At 41.1% G+C, this 17,868-nt stretch overlaps 1 protein-coding gene across 1 annotated transcript in view; it reads right to left on the reverse strand.

Annotated features, from left to right (window-relative positions):
- Nucleotides 1-10,429: 10,429 nt before the first annotated feature.
- LOC113481689 (VPS10 domain-containing receptor SorCS1-like) overlaps nucleotides 10,430-17,868 on the reverse strand; it is a 181,089-nt gene continuing 173,650 nt past the window's right edge. The window contains exon 27 of the mRNA XM_026851517.1: nucleotides 10,430-10,506. Coding sequence (XP_026707318.1) covers nucleotides 10,430-10,506 — 77 coding nt within the window. The remainder of the gene's footprint in view (nucleotides 10,507-17,868) is intronic.

Below are 17,868 nucleotides of genomic sequence, written 5' to 3' on the forward strand. Positions count from 1 at the left end.
CCCTGCCTACTTTTTTTTTTTTTTTTTTCTTTCCTTATCTGCATTTTTACCCTACTTACAGTCATGCTTTGCACTTTTCACATACATTTCATCCAAGGTCTTCACAGGAACGCTTTGCTCATGTCTAGGATTCCTGAGTATCCTTTCACTGCCTGGATGGACTGAGAAGACTTTAGTCCTCCAACAGATATCACAGAAACCCAGGAAGCTGTCCCTGGAAGGCTCATTGCTGCAATAAAGTTCCATGTGATACATCTTACATAGGTACGAAGAGCTTTCTAAGGACTTTGTACAAGCATGCAACGTTACTGACAGGCTGTTCCTGAGCCAAAGCCATCAATGCAGACAGACAGTGTGTTAGCCCTAGTGTCTTTTTTGAGATATTTGATGGCTCTAGAGATATCAGTAAAAGCTACAGACAGTGGCCCCCTCATGCTCACTGTGCTTCTGACACAGTAAGAAGCCATCCTTGGCTTGACAGGCTGATGGCTCCAGGCCTGGATCCCCACAGGGACTTTGGACTACAGCAAGCAAAGCTGCCACTTCTACATTTGGGAGTCTTATTCCAGTAGTTGACTGACCTGGTCAATCAATTCCTTTTCAGGCTCTCTCCAACAAGAAGTTACTACAGTTTTCCATCCTTATGACCCTAATAGAATCAATAGCATTACATTAGCATGAAATCAAAACAGTGGAAGACTGAAAAAGGTGAATAGGATCTCTACAATAAGTTAAGAATTTATAACCCAGGATAATTTTGAAAATAACTGTAGTTTGACAATGACTACTGCCAGTAAACGAGCATCCATGGATACCACATAACTCATGAAGCAAATTCAGGATGATACAAAAGTTTCTTAAAAGATTTGGCAGAACCTCGGTCATTAAATTAATTTTGAAGTGCTAATTTGGCACCATTTTTTAATGCACATTAATTCATGATATAAATTTTGACACCTTCAGATTTTTACAAAAAATGTAAATGGTATTGGAATTTATTTGAGAAATGTACTTTATATAAATATACTATAATTAGAATTACCATGATTTACTGCTTTATTTAGTTGTAAGTGAAAAGAAGAGTTGTTTATGTTGTTATGTCATTTTATAAGAGCATGTGAATGAAGTCCTTGGAACTCTTTAACTGCATCATTTTGCCACCTAGCTTGAGGACAAAAATCCATACTGTTTGCATTAGTTTATCTTAACAGTGAATGGCATGAGTGGAAGAAATAGAAATTTTTGAAAAATTGTTAGAAATGTTGTCTATGCTGAAAGAACAGCCACTTAGAGTTAACCAATACTACTAATAATAATGAGGCACTACTCAAGACTTCTAGAAAGAAATCTACTATTGTCATATCTTTTCTTTTGAATTACATCTTATTTAGAAGTTATTACTCTGAAGATGGGGAATTTGGGATCTGGCCTAGGAAGATTCAAGAGCTTGATTCTGAATTATGACCTGGAGTAATCTGAAAATGGAGTATGCACTACCATCTTCTTTTTGAAACAGGACCACTCTGCACCCTGAAATGAAAAGTTAGTGGTGGAGGCAAATAAGAGGAAATCTAACTATGAAGGCCAGTGTATAATGCACACAGCTAGGACATAGGGAATTTGGATATTTTCATCCCTATCTAACACAATCATAAAGGAGCAGAACTGGAAGGCAGATCCTCCACATCCTTCATGCATGCACTAATCATCCAAGCAAAGAGTAGAACATACTCGGAGAAGTTGGTTTATGTTTGCACCAGCATTTGCAAGACTTTCTCAGACAGCTCCTCCTGGATCATCTTCTTTCTCCAGTGCTTTGGCAGCATTTAGGCAGCACTAAACCCTTCTGCTTCAGTCCATCATGCTGGCAAGATCTATGGGCCAAATGAATGTGCTCCTTCATACGTGCAGTGCTTAAACATATGCATATACAAAGGACTCTCTTTTTCAAGTTGTCCAGGGAAGCAGCCTGTAAGCTCTGAGTTGCTTGTGCCATACTTAACAATCACCCATCTGGACTGTGGAATGGGGTTAAACCACACCTAAAGCCACTGTAGATGGAATATCTGCATTCTGGATTTTGTCATGACTATTGCTTTGTCTGTGATGCAGTGAAGGGACCAAAGTATAATTTGTTGATGCTGTGAAAGACACTGATGGTTGAACACAGTGCAAAGGCATTTAGTCTAGTGGTGATAACTTAGGGATTTCTGTATATTTATCTAGCTATCTACCTGTCAGATAAGCAAGTCTGTGATTATCTGTATTTGTTCGAACTATTGAGCTATGATCTAAGTTTTTCTATTGATGCAATCATCTTTTCCCAAGTCACGGAATATTTTCTGAATCCCTCAAGAACTTTTAACTCAGTTTCTTAATGCAAAATTTTCCTCCTTGAAATAATCAGGGAGTTGGAGTGTGGTTTTGTCCCTCTGTTCAGTTCTTTATAATATGTGACTAATAATTACAGTATTTTCCTTTGACTGTTGTAACAATGTCTCATCCACTCCACATTCTCTTTGAGGTAATCCACCCTCACAAATGAGGTCATTTCAGCTTTTTTTAAAAATTCTACTGCCGATCCAAAAAAGCAGCTATATTTTACATGTGTCATATTTTCATAGCTAAAGAAGATGGAAGCCACTGGAAAGTGTCTAGTCCCTGCAAGATGTGGTCCTGAAGAACGAGATGCCTTTGAGTATGCAGAGTGAGTCAAAACCAGTGAGTGATTCAGTGTACAGGAGGGTTTCTTTTCAGATTTAACTAATCATGAGCCTTGTGATTCTCTTCTTAACACATCACTTCTGTACTTGGAGCAGTTTCCCTCCTTGGAGAAGCAAGGTTGAAGCTGCTCAGCAGAGCATCATTTAGAGCACCTCATTTTCTAAGCAAATGTAGGGTTCTCCAGACAGTGGCAGTTACCCTTGCTGGTGAAGATGGGATGTGGATTTCTGGTCCTAAAACCACAGAAGATCACAGGAAATGTGTTTCACCAGTTAGTAGTGTAGCTGGACAGTACATACAACCATAAGAGACTTCCACTGGTGTTGTTTTTTAGCTCTTTTACACAGCAGTTATAATTTCTTTCCAAAAGGAGTCCCTGGATGCATGCGTGAAACAAATTCCCATATCCCTTCATCAGACTATTCTTCCCTCTCTCCTTTGTCTCTCTCCCTCCTTTTCCTTTAAAAATAATGGCACATTTGGCATCATAAGCTAAACACAATTTCCTGTACCTTATAGGAAGAAAATAATGTTGCAAACTAAGTAAAGTAAATGAATAGTGCATGAACTGCTGCCATCTCTTGGTTATATTAATCACTCCAAGTATTCTGGGCATATTCATCTAAATCAAGAATACTAGGGCATTTCATAGTGTTATTTTCCCTTTCACCTCACATCCAACCTTGCAAACACAAGGCAAGAGACCTTTTATAATTATTTTTTGATGCTGCTGAAATTGTCAGTTGCACCTATTAAAGTAATGTTTAAAGGTCTTCTATCAATATTTGTTGTGTGCTTAACCTAAGTCCTTTGTCTTACTTTTCTGGATTTTAGTTTTTGTTTTATTTTAAGCTATACCTTTGTTAAGCTTCTAAGCATTCAGTTGTAATTTTTGTACTACAACAAAGAGAGTTAACTATATTACATTTGCATTCTGCTAATGAAAGGCATGAGGATAAATGGAGGGAAGGGAGGTGGTGGTAAGGACTCACATATGCCTAAGTGAAATAAAATGAATTTCTGATATATTTTTCCATGTTTAAAGAATAACACACTAATTTTATGCCTTATTGAGATCTGTGCTCTGATTAGAAGCTCATTTAAGGTAATGGCGTAACTCCAGTGCACTTCAAGAGCATTTGGATGATTTCTGGTGAAAATTGTCAGATTTCTATTGAAGTTGTCAGTGGAATGACATTGGTTTTTCCCACCCAATACCGTTCACCACAATTGCTGCATGTTTAATCAGCTCCTGCTGATTTCAGTAGGACATCAATTGACCTTTTCTAGGTCAATTGCAATGTGTGGACAGCTAAAATATCCTGTCTGAGCAGTCATTAGATGCCCTCTAAATGATGAAATGGATGATGAATGGGAACAAAATCCTGGCAATCTCCCAGTGACAGCCACAGAGGCAGGGTTTTCACCCATTCCTCACTTTTTCCCGGCCCTCAGTCCCATTCCTGTTGATGTCACACTTGCTTATTAATCCTTTCTTGTAGCCATACCTCACCAGGCCCTATGGCCGCACCACAGCCTATCCCTTCAAACAGCAACAGAGAAGGATCGGCACTTTGTACTGAAAATATAAATGCAGACGGTCTGAGAGCAACCTAATTAATGCACTCCTGAGATAGGCCAAAGGTTGCATTAACACCCAGGCTATAATTAGCAAATCCTCTCACTTTGCCGAGTGAAGAGGCTTATCCACAGTCTGTCTCTTGGAGCAGAAGCAATTAGGAAACACCATGAATGTGACAAGCAGTTGCTTGTCATGTCCTACTGAAAAGACCTTGCTGAATGGAGGCCTTACGAAAAAGTTTTTTTATCTGGAATACCAGAAATTGCTTCATCTCTCCTCAAGTGGTAAGATGCTGTATTGAGTTTGTGTGACAAGGGGAGGGTGGTGTGGGTGTGCTACAGGAGTGGTTTTTGTGAGAAGCTTCTAGAAGCTTCCCCTATATCTGACAGAGTCAATGCCAGCTGGCTCCAAGATGGACCCACCACTGGCCAAGGCTGAGCCCATCCATGGTGGTGGTAGCGCCTGTGGGATAACATATTTGAGAATCCCAAACCCTGCACAATTGCAGCTGGAGAGAAGAGTGAGAATATGTGAGAGCAACAACTCTGTCGGACACCAAGGAGGGCAGGAGGTGCTCCAGGCACTGGAGCAGAGGTTCCCCTGCAGCCCGTGGGGCAGCCCATGGTGAGGCAGCTGTGCCCTGCACCCATGGAGGTCCATGGTGGAGCAGAGACCCCCCTGCAGCCCATGGAGGACCCCACACCGGAGCAGAGGGATGCCTGAAGGAGGCTGTGATCCTGTGGGAAGCCCACGCTGGAGCAGGCTCCTGGCAGGACCTGTGGACCCACGGAGAGGAGCCGACACTGGAGCAGGTTTGCTGGCAGCACTTGTGACCGCACAGGCCATGCAGGAGCAGTCTGTTCCTGAAGGACTGTGCCCTGTGGAAGGGACCCACACTGGAGAAGTCCATGAAGAGCTGCAGCCCATGGGAAGGACACATGTTAGAGAAGCTCATAGAGGACTGTCTCCCATGGAAGGGACCCCACACTGGAGCAGGGCAAGAGTGTAAGGAGTGCTCCCCCTGAGGGGGAAGGAGCGGCAGAGACAACTTATGATGAACTAAGCACAACCCTCATTCTCCATCCCTCTGCGCTGCTCGGTGGGAGGAGGTAGAGGAACTGGGAGTGAAGTTGAGCCCAGGAAGAAGGAAGAGGTGGGAGGAAGGTGTTTTAAAACGTGTTTTTATTTCTCATTACCCTTCTCTATTTTGATTTGTAATAAATTAAGTTAATTTTTCCCAAGTTGAGTCTGTTTTGCCTGTGACAGCAATTGGTGAGTGATCTCTCCCTGTCCTTATCTCGACCCACGAGCCTTTTGTTGTATATTTCTCCCCCATCCAGCTGAGGAGTGATAGAGTGGCTTTGGTGGGCACCTGGCATCCAGACAGAGTCAACCCCCTACAGATACATCCAGTCATGGCTGAAGATCTCTTTCCTATGGTGTATGTATATGTATATGTATATGTATATGTATATGTATATGTATATGTATATGTATATGTATATGGTATATGTATATGTATATGTATATGTATATGTATATGTATATGTATATGTATATGTATATGTATATGTATATGTATATGTATATGTATATGACTGCATTTCTGGGATCAATTACTCTTATCTTTCTTTTTGTTTCATGACTAAATAGTATAAATATATACAAACTCAGCTAAAACCCCTGGCATTAAGTTTGAAAGGACTTCTAGAAAGGAACAGAGTCTTCCCGTGTAGCAGGTTTTGCTTCACTGGTTTTTATTCATGAGCTCATTACATGACAACTTACCGCAGCCTGATTTTCTTACTCACTGAAGTGATTAAAGCAATATCACCCCAGAGACTTCTTGATGGCCTGCAAATATCACCACAACCCTCTCAGCTTCCTCCAAAGCAAGGGCAGAGGACTGGTGTGCTGGAAATTTGGCAGGGTGAGGTCTGTACAAAGTTCATAATGGAGCCGTTCTTTTTCCTCTTTCTCTTCGGCTTGCTGAAATTTCTTCCTGATGGCTTGATTTTTTTATTTTTTTTTTTTAGAAAAAGAAACATGGCCATTCTGATCTAGAAGAGCACAATATACACCACGAAAAGTGCTATAAAGCAGTGCTTCACCCTCAGAGTGGTTCAGAGATAGGTAAATAAAGTGCTTTGAGCTGGGAGCTGAACTACGCTCTTGTGATGAGTGGATACTTCCCAGAGTGAGTATAATGTATAGGCATGAAAATGGGTTGAAAAGCCTCTGTAGAAATACAAGTAGAACCATCAGTACTCAGATCCTGTTAAGCAGTGCTTTTCTCACACTGCTTAGTGCATCATCTCCTCCTAGAAGTAAAGATTTCTATGGCTAATTTGTGGAACGACTTATCGGTAGGCTGCCTGCTTGAGGATGTAGAATTTGAAGAGATTATTATATCCTTTTCCTTCCCAATGCCCTGCTCACAAGAGATTACATGACATTGCTCAAAAAGCAGGGAAATGGCCTTCATGAGCAAAAACCCCATTTTTTTTTTTCCAGCCTATATCTTATTTTTCTTATTTTAATTTTTACAAATCCAGGACATTTAAGAAAAGCCTGACCCTAGAAGCAGGTGAATTCACACTGACAGATTCCTTCTGGATGCGAATACCTGAAGTTTAGCTTCCAAATCTCTCTTCCACTGATTTTTTTTTTTTTCCTACCCTGTCATTAGACTAAACAGGAAAAAATGTTGCGCCACCGCCATTTGTGTTCAAACTCAGACAAGTCCTGGTGGCTTCCAGACCTCCTCCAGGGACTCATTTTTTTCCTGCATAGCTGAAATGGTAGAGAAAAGGGGAGCACCGTGCTGTTCATTATCAGGTTACCAAATGAGGGTTCTGTCAGGAGAAAGCTCTATAGAACGCTGTAGAACACTTTTTATTTTCTTGCATAATTCACTTTCTTCTGAAAGTGAATCTTTATGCCAAAAAAACACGAGTGCTTTAATTAAGAATAGATGTCTTTCTAAAGGAAATTTCACAGCTCAGCTAGAGATCACTAAGCTCAAAGCAGGAATTGGACTGAAGTTTTCTGGTTTGTAATTTTTTAGTGCTCAAGACAGTCACTCCATCTTCATTCTGTCTTTGCTGGCTGAGAAAGGGGATACCTCCAAGAGCTCCTACCTCATGCCCTGACTGTCCTGGTAGACAAGTCTGAATCAGGATAAGCCTGGGTTGCCTACAAAATTCACTTGCCATAGCAGCATCTTTACAAAAAGGCCTTTCTCAGAACAACCCTGGATCATCCTTTCTGGATGATGTCTTGTGGTACAACCACAACAGGAGATGTTGGAGAAAATAGAGCATCCATGAAAGAGAAAAACAAAACTGTGGGAACCTATCTGCATTTCCCTTTGGCTCCCCATCCTGCTTATGTGAGCACATCAATGCAGACCTGACCTCAGTGTGTCCCACAGCAGAGCACTGCATCTGCAGGGCTGCACGGGCTCGGCTGGAGGGGCTTCCCAACCCTAGTGCCTGCAGCACTGAGTTCCAGGCGGTTCCTCCTATGGTTCATTATTTTGGAAAAGATCTCAGACTGAGAGCTGAACTGTCTTTGCTGCGCTTCAACATAGCAGGGAACAGTCTGGACAGCCACATGTGAGCTCTGCTGGGCTCTATGTAGCAAACATTGCTGTCTGCTACAAATACCTCAGCAACAGAGACAGATTTTTTACTGTTTTTCTGCTTTGGTGAATAAAAAAACTCAGTGAGGAGAAATAGAGATGTTCCATTCCAATGAAGGCAACATATTTAAAACTAAACTTAAAAACAAAACCAAAAATATTAAGAAAATGCCTCACAATTTCCTTCAAATGAATTTACAGTGTGGTTTTTCCTCTCCCAAAAAACTAATTCTTTGAAAAATTGATATCCGTTGGAAGAGATAATACCAGTTTGGTCTCCCAGCAGTGATGGAGCATTTGTGAAAAGCAAAGATGCAGATGTTGTTAATTATGATCTAGGTACATTGACGCAATGATGTGAGCAGGGTTTAGCACTTACAGTCTGTGGATAAATGAAGGGTGCTGGTTTCCAAGGTAGCCAAGTGCTGAATTCACTTTTAGAAAAATAAATTAAAATCCCATTGAAAATAATATTTTACTTACTTTTTCTTTTCTGTTTATAGCTGGGAAGAAAACATTTCCCCAGATGATATTATAATAATATTCAAATGCAATTCCCCAAGAAATATCCTGACTAAGATATTTAATTTTAAATCAGTTAAGTGGTTATTTGGCTGAAAGGGATTTTAAAAACAAAATCTACTTATGAGTCTTCAAGCTAAGGAAATATTCTAGTGAATTTAATTAAGAATGGGATTCTTTACTAACTTCAATCCAGTAGTAACCTGCAAGGTTTGTCTTTTGGTAATTACTGTGTCTGTTGGTTAATATGATAATCATGATCATATTTGCAACAACTGAGAACACTAATCAAACAAACAAACAAAAAATTGGTAATAATTATCCTCAGTGTTCAGAGTTTTTTTTCTTGGAGGAACCTTCTGGCTGCATTTATACATATTATTTATAGTAATGGTATTACGTATCTCAAAATCTACAAACTGTTACTATGCTAGTGTTCTAGTATTGAACAAGATTCAGAAGGGGAAGCAGTCTGGCAATCCTTATCAGTAAAATCTTCTGATAAAGGGAACTGGGCTTTCATTTTTCTTCTTTATTGTGTCTTCTAAAAGGCTTTAAGATGCTGTCTTACAAAAAATGAAAATGGGAACTGTTTTACTAATAAACCCCCCAAAGTTATGGTTTCTGATTTCTTACAAAAGTAATATTTTTAAGAAAAGAATGTAACAGATTAAAGGTTTCTTTAGTTTTCTCCAATGTCACTTCATTTTTGAAAAAAAATATCTGGTGTTAAAAACACAGCAATGAGGTATTTCCAATGGATGTAGAGAGGGTTTTGCATAACACTCCTCAGCATTGCTGCCTTAGCAATTAATCAGCAACGTGTGCCAACAAATGGGGGTCGGCTTGGGAAGACAGTGGAGGAGTTTTCTCAGCAGGAGCCTTTGGGAACAGCTTCACGGAGGAGACTTTGTAGCAGTGTGAGAAATTAGCAACACAGTTTATTAGCTGATAGGGTTTCTGGTAGGTGACCATGGGGTGTTGAACTCCAGGCAGCACTTCTAGCAGGGGAGCATGCCTCTGAGTCTTCCTGGCTAAAGGAGCTTTGCTGAGAACCATTTCTGCTGATGGACCTGGTGCAGTTCTCCGTATGATTCACTGCCTTCACCACCTTAACTTAGCTGAGGATTCGCTTCACCGCAATGGTTGTCTAAAATGGCGTTGGTCCATCCCAAAGCTATCTATAGACACAGCTGCCTACGTGGAGGCTGGAGGACTGCCAGAAAGCTTCACATAGAAATACAACTCTGCTACAAAACTCCTTACCCTCACCATGTCTCTCCAATCCTTCCCTTTTGCCCTTCTCCCAGCTGAGTATTGTTCAACTGTGATGCCTGTGACAAAGGAGACTGGAGGAGATAGCGTAGGGGTATAGGATGGAAGGGACCACATAAACCACCACATCAGGTTCCCTGCCATCTCAGGCCATCGTGTCAGAGCAAGACCCAGCAAGATGATGAAGGGGATTCCTGTGGATTACAGGAGGGAAAGGTAGCCCCCAGGACAAACTCTTTCCCTGGAGGCCCCTTCCTTTCTTTCTGCAGATGCCTGTATATCAACATCATGTAGCACCTGAGTGTGGAGTGTTCCTACAGTTTTTCCATCCTGGGTTCAAGCACTCAGGATCACATTGTAAAGAAGGTGGTAAGTCCCTGTGAGTGGAAATGTTCACAAAGCAAATACTTTCATCTTTCAGATCTGCTGCCAAACTCTGCATGACAATGGGCCTTGGAAACTCAGATGGTCTCTCAAAGCTGGGCTTATAACAAATCTTTTAAATTCATCTGTTCTTCAGGAAGAAGAAAGCCTTTTTAGTTCTTTGAAAAATACAGCTAGAATTCATACAAGGGGTCCTCTGTATGGTTCTAAAAGTTTCCTTTTAACTGTACACTTTACAGTTCATTGGAAAAGCACTCAAATATTCAAAGATGACAAAATCAAGGCTATCTAGTGTCCAGTTAATCCAACCAGCAGGTGTCTGTAGATAGCTGGTGGAGATTCTCTGTAGACATGTCAATGCTCTTTCGAACATCATCTAGTAAAAAAGGAAAAGGGAGAAAAAAGAGAGCTTATCATTATTATTATTATATTATTATTTTCCCAGGTGCTCAAGTCCTAGCTTAGCTATCGTTTAATTTGTGCATGATTTTTCATGAAAGCTTGGGAAAAGATATTAAGATCTGAAAATGGAATCCAACTGCAGAGATAGAAATACTCATAATTTCTCCCTGTTATCTATTTGTTTCTCAAGAGCTGAGGCTTTCTTTCTCTGCAAGTTTTGGATAAATGCATGTTAGTATCCTGCTACGCACAACGTGAAAATCAGAATTTCAAAGGGGAGCCAGTACAATAACCTGTTTTTAGAATCTAGTTCAGCAAGTCAACAAAATAATGTTAGCTGCCTTCTGCATTATCATCTCAATTAAATAGGATAATTTGGAGAATTATTATACAGATGAAGGGAAAGTTCAAGTAAAACTAACATTTCCTCTTCCTGAAACCAAAACATTCTTTGTGATTAGAAAAAAAAGGATGCAATAATTACAAGGAAGAGAATAATTGTTTTTAATGAAGAAAAAATGTTTAGATTAATAGGAAAGCAAAATAGATTGCTAGGGATGGATCATAATTTCATTTTGGTTAAGAGCTGCTAAATGTAATTCTCCTATACCATAACATACACTAAGCACTTGAGGAGTTTCAGCAATAAAGTGTTGCTAAAATTAATCTAGTGTTTATTTTCCCCTGAAGTTAACTCCAGTAACCCTGACTGTGCCTTAGAAGAAGCAAGCTCTTCCTCTAACTGTATCGATGGGCTGAGCAACCTTAAAAAACACTGTAAAGATAATAAGGGCTTTTGTTTTACAGATAAACACAAGGCCAGCTGAAGGCTGTGGGCTAAGTCTTTGGATACCCTCATGAGAGGAAGGGCCACAGCAGCAGTCAATGAGACAAGTTTTCAGGTCAAATTGGCATGAAGATACAGTGGAAAAAAAAAACCAAAACACAGTAATGAAAAATGAGTCAATGCAGATGGGCAGGTCAGCCTTTCTGAGGGGGCATTGTCAGCAGCCTAACTAACAGAGCTTTCCGCTGCAGCCACATCCAAGCTCATTGGGCACTCTGGCTCTGACCCTGGTTCAGGCTTAGCTAAATGTGATGGCAAGTGAGATTAATAACACAACTGCAGTATTTTAGGACTTCAAGTGAGGAAGAAAAGCCTCTGGACTCAGGAAAGGCCTCTGTTTTGTCTTTAAGGAAATGTTTTTCAAAGTGTAAACATTGGCTGGGAAACTAACTGCTTTCTGTGGCTTAGAAAATTTCCTCCCTGAGCTGCAAATTATTTTGGGTACAAGTTGTCTTTCATCCTGTGACAGTTAGTAGTGCCAGGGCCTCTAGTCACTAATGGAATATAAATAATTAACCAAATTATATTCCTGCAAGTTCATCTGTAGTGGAAAACACTTTTATCTACACAAGCCAATGTGGCAGCAGGGGAAAACCTACTCCAAGTTTTTGTTCAAGAAATCAGTGTCACAGAGGTCAGTCTCTCCAGTCCTGTGGTTATGCAGGATGGTCTGAAGAAGGATTTTGGTTGTACAGTTATTAGTGTTTCTTCTGGATCTCTTGAGCAAGCACTTTCCAGAAACACACATAGGTGCAGCTGGCTAGGAGACTGCAGCTCAGGCCAAACAGCTTCACCTCGCACGTAAGGCCACAGAAGGAAAGGAAGAAACCTCATGTCTCTGGTACAGACATGTTGTGGCTTCAGGGGAGCATGAAGGAGGATTACAGTTGTTTGGATCTCACACTGCCTGGGTGAGACTAGGCAGGTGTGGAAAGTGGGAAAAAGAGTTATTTGTTGTGAAACATCTGGTGTAAATACTCCACATGATGCACAGCAACCACTTCTCTGCAGTGCTCTCACCTGAGGTAACATCCATCAGGAATCACTGAAAATAGGCAGTCCATGTAATAGCTGTATGAGCTACAGGAAGGTTAAGGAAGGTTTCCAGCTTCAGCCAAAATGCCAAGAGGCTGCACTGACTGCCTCAGGCCCAGGAAGGACCCTCAGTCTGGAGTGCACCGCATACACAGAGAGACGAGACATGCTGCATCCCAGACCCTTCTGGTGTGGAGACGAGGGCTCAGCGCCTCAGTTCAGGCTTTCTGCACAGTGACAGAATAAGGATGTTCCTCCCATGCAGGCAGGGTTAATAATCAAAGGGTTTCTTCCTTAAAGCACTTTGTAACACTACATTTAAATAATGCTGCATGCATTATTCATCTTTTTTCAGCAAGAGCGGAGGCAGCTGTCAGTCCACTGAGCGCTTCAGAGCTCTATCCTCCAGCTGCCTCTGGGGGCACGGTAAGAAATGAGCGGTCCATGGGATGAGTGGCCTACGCTTCTGGGCTGGGGAGCAATTATTTTCCAGGGTAGCTGCAGTCCCAGAAACACCATCATATCCAACTCTGTCTAGGGAAGGCTGGAGGAGGAATTTGTTACAAAAAGGGAGGGTTTTTTCTTGCATCTAAGAAAAAGGTAGGCAGTCATGACTCTCCTCTCAACAGCTTTGCTACATTCCTTCTCTTGCACTTTTGTCTCTCAGGGCTTCTCTATAAAACATCATGAACGCTACAAACTTTGGGACTGTAGCTTATTTTCTCTGCAGTTTGGTGGATACAGCACCTTGCATGTCAGACTAATGATTCTGGCTGGGATCGTTCTATACAATTAATTTGAATGTGAAGCACAACATATGCAGTATCCTGGCTACTGTTAATGATACTTGTGTCCACAATGGCTGAATGTGCTGCAGCCTCAAAGAAGTTGAGGACATCCAACAGTTGTCTGGCTCCTATTCTGCTTACACATGGCTGGGCTATTACAGCTTGGTGGGAGGACATTACACAAACCTAGGCATGGTCCTACACTACAAACACTTAGAGTCAAGGTTAGATATTTGACTGGACGTATTTTAGTCATGCTGCTCTCTGCTAATAAAAGCTCATAGAACTCATGGAGGAAACAACTTAACTTAGCTTAAACTTTGAATTTCTCTAACTTACACCAGCAGAAAGCAAGCCTTTGCACCAATAGGACTGTATGTAGCTACATGGAAGACTGGCTGGCCTCCCATGTGTCTCTGTACCTCCTAGGACTCAAGTCATTAATCCTGTATTGAGTTGGGCTGTTTAGATGTGGGCTGCCCATCTCATGCAGAGCTCTCATACACAGTGCTGAGCTTTTTTTCATGCAGAGAAGGTATGTTTAAGGTCCACTTGTCAAAATGACTCAAGATTAGTATGTGAGACTCAATCTGCCATACAGAGGTGGTGAGAAAACTTGTTCCCTTATTTTGTTCATTTTATTCAGTTACAATGTCACCTCTACTGCCAATGTGCATACAGCACCTAGCACTGGGGTGGCTGTACCACAATGCAAACAAGGAAGACATTTTGAAATTCTCACAGTGAGAAATACATAACACAGATTTTCTCTATGTCCCACTTTTAGCACAATGAAGAGTAGTAAATAACCATATTCCCCAGTAGGAGGTAAGGGAAAAGAAAAAGCTCAAGTTAAAACTGCAGATGAAACATGCATCTTAGGCTGATGACTTTGTACATGATGATACTTTGATCTTATCAATTAGAAAACAATTCGACTTCACTCTTTTCTTCTGGGTATTATGGCCAGGATCATACTAACACTCTAAACTAAAAGGATCTGTTCTAGCTCAAGCATTATTTATTCACATGCTTTATTATTCTGTTTCATGGAGAAATGCAAGGACAGCATCTCATTAACTGAGGGAAATAAAAGTTTTCTTTTTTTTAATGTCATGAACATGGTAGCTCTGCAATCAGGGGTAATGCTTAAAATACTGAATGCACCTAGAGATATAATGTAGCAAGGAATCTTTCCATTCATTCAATGAGAGATGACAGCATGCAGATAAAATATTAACCCCTTGTTATCAGCTCTAGGTACCCGACTAAATGCAATTGTCAGGAAGTCTCAGCAGAAGTTGACAGAACCAACATAGGGTTCATTTAGGGTCACGGGAAATTCCTGCTTAATTGCATAAGCATTTCAGCAAGTGCTTTAAAAGTCTTGCTTTCCAGCAAAAGTTTAAGCAATTAAATATAGCCACATATTAATAGCAAGTAATTGTTTGAAGCCCAGATCCTTGAACGTATTTAAACACTAACACCTACTGATTTCCAGAAAAGGCAATCCAGCATCTTAACCCAAATGTCCTGCTAGGTGGAGAAGTATACATGTCTCTGAAGCCAATATGTTTGTCCCATCTGTATGTCATTTTTATGTCAGTTAGGATGATGGTAGACAATCAACGTCAAATAAGGAAAATACGTTTTTAAGCATATTTTAACTCCCCGCTCTTTCTGACAAAGGATAATGAATGTTTTTTTATTCTCTCATGATATGATAATATCCTCAGAGAAAATGCATATTGGATTTTATAAGTATTTGGTATATTATTTATTATCTCAGTGTTCAGCCATTAGCAGTGAATCGCTGCGTTGTTATACAAACCAGAAAACAACAACTACAAATAACAACCAGTCTCTGCCTCAGGACACACAACAACCTGAAGAGAATGATCTGAAAATGCTTGCCAAAACCAGACTTACTGTTTATGGCCAGAACAGATGCCTGCTAATTCAGGTGGGCACTTAAACTATAAATGTAGATTACACCTACACACACGTCTCTGAGTCACCAGCACTATGGCCATGGCTGCGCCAGCCATTAATCCAGTCTGAATGAAAGGTGAAGAAAGGCTGCAGTGTCTGCTTTAACATTTTAGGCTGGTAATTGTAATTATGCTGGAAATTGTCCAGGATGTGAAAATTGTGCAGTCCTCCAATAAGCAAACACATCATTCCTGGACTTGACATGCAATACCACGGCTGTTGACGGTGCCTGAGCCCCAGATCTTTGACTATTTATGTGCGTATATAAATTATTACACCAGGGGTGTAAAAAAGGCTAGGGGACTGATCCATGAGCCAGTTATAAGAAGTAGAATGATCTGGTGGTTGCATCCTGATTTGAAAAGCAGAGAAGCTATGTTTTCTTTCTTTTCCTCAGCAGCATGAATGCACTGTCATCTGGCAAGGCAACAGAAACTTCCAATGCTTCATTTTCTTCACATGTAAAACCTGATTAATCAGTAATGAGAATAATTTAAACTTTGCTTCATCAGTGTTGGCCAAAGGGTAGTCAAAAAAGGTATTTTAAAGGAACCTTTAACAGAGAGTGCATATGGGGAAGGTTAACCACAGGCAGGGAATGGAGCTGGAGTTCCAGAAGCTGCTTAGAACTCTACCATTGCCTGTTTGGAAAACAGAAAAACAACATGATACCTCTGCATCCCTCAGATTCCCCACCTATAAAATGGAGATGACAGTATCAAGCTTCACTTTATAAAGCACTTTGGCTGAGGTCTGAGAGTTACCTTCATACTGGCATCTTGCTTCTAGGAACTGTATTTTCAGAAGCACATTATCACCACCCTCTCTCCCACTTCCACAGACACCCCTTTCTTTTTGAAGTTATCAACTTTCTATTGTTTTAATCTTGTTGGTGATCCCAGTAAGGGACAGAGAGCTAAAATGAGCAACAAAACCACAGGCCTTCATTTAGAGACATAATCTGTTTAATAAATATGACTGTAAAAGCAATAAACAATAGCAATTATACATTACGCTACATTGTATTTAACGAAAGGGAAAAAGAATATGAAAAAGTACATCAAAAAAAAGCAATCTTAAAATTAGAAATTGTTCCAACACTATAGGAAAACTTTTTGATCAGCTTACTATAAAAATAAGTTGGCTAATGTCGGACTTTAGTGGGGAGTACTATACAGTTGCTGCCAAAACTTTCCCATCTTTCTTAAAGCTGTAGTTGCAAAGCCATACAAACTGCTGTGTTTCTACCTGTCTTCAGAGAAACTACAGGAAGAGGCAGAGGACTCTACTGTAATTATCTTTTAACTACTAAGGGTCTAATGTTCTTACACTTGGTGTCATTTTTCTTCTTTGCCAGCAAATAGGTTGATTTGGGTTTGTGCCCAATTTGTGACAGAGAAATTCAAACCCACCACCACCACCACCACACCCCTGCCACGGGACTTCAGGCAATGCCAACAATGCTGCTTTCTTCTCGTTTTGACTCAGGTTGCTGTGTGCAGTGTCTGTTGAACAAAACCCACGCATGTCAGGAATCAAGGTGCCTCCTAAGTATGCTACACTCATTATGAACTGGCCTCTATTTGCCTTCACCCAACACAGTTAAGTAAGTGTATGTTGGTTACTGTTTCTCTTTGCACTTCAAACCAAAATCCTGGTTTACCTGAGCTGGGTTGGAAATCAACAGTGGTAATGGCACAGGTTAGGCTTCAGCCCAATATCCAGTGCCTTGAGAGAACTTGTTTGAAGCATGCTAAACCTGCTTTCCTGCTGTTCCCTTGCATAGTCTATATGAACATGTCCTGCAGCCTCACTTCTAGTTGCAGTGTAAGATACAAGCTTAAGTTATTGGTAAGAAATCAAATCTTGTACTAGAGTGGTCCTCTGGTGCTGAGCTCAAAATGCATGGCAATAATCTCAGCCCAAATCCTCCTTTATTCTGTCCGGAATGGCAGGAGCTTGCAGATCTGCAACCAAGGAGGGGTTGCAAAGAAGGCTGTAGGAAACTGTGCATAGACCTTTCCCTGCTCCTTGTTCTGTGGACAAAGTGTCTTTCAAAAAATTGACAGGCCTTGGGGTGACTCCCAAAAGGCAGAGATTTCCTGGGACTTCCCCAGACAAATCCAAACATCAGCACTAAATCCAGCCGAGGGTGTCACTAGGGCTTTCTCTTAGCCAAAAACAAAGGTGTAAGGCTGGTGGTACAAAGTACAGTGTGAGTTCATGCTGGCAATAACCTCCCGCAACAGCAGTATGGACAGACCTTCCTGCCTGTAACGCATGCCAGTTCTGTTCCACTCAAGGTTAGGAGGCAAAAAGTTATCTTTCAATGGTGCTATCAGTGGGATGCCTTGGTGTGAGTGGGCTAAAAAAGCTGTTTAAGAAAGAGCCTGGCCTTGCGGTTGGGATCACCCACACTCGCATTCAGCCTCCTCACAGCCATGAGGCACAGGCAGCAGCTGCAGAAAGAAGAATGAAGGGCAGAGTCCAAACAAAGACAAAACAGATTGACCAAGAGTATTTTCAGTGCCTTTAAACTCCAGTGTGATTTTTTTGTGTGTCCTATGAAAGTCTGCTGGGGCGGCTAGCCCTCCCGCAGCCCAAAGTGCTAAAAGAGCAATTAAATCTAAAGCCAACAACCCTAAACACCCCCCTCCCACCTCCCCCAGCCCTT

This window comes from Athene cunicularia (genome assembly GCF_003259725.1).
Source record: "Athene cunicularia isolate RWA chromosome 6 unlocalized genomic scaffold, athCun1 chr6_part1, whole genome shotgun sequence".
Classification (NCBI taxonomy): domain Eukaryota; kingdom Metazoa; phylum Chordata; class Aves; order Strigiformes; family Strigidae; genus Athene; species Athene cunicularia.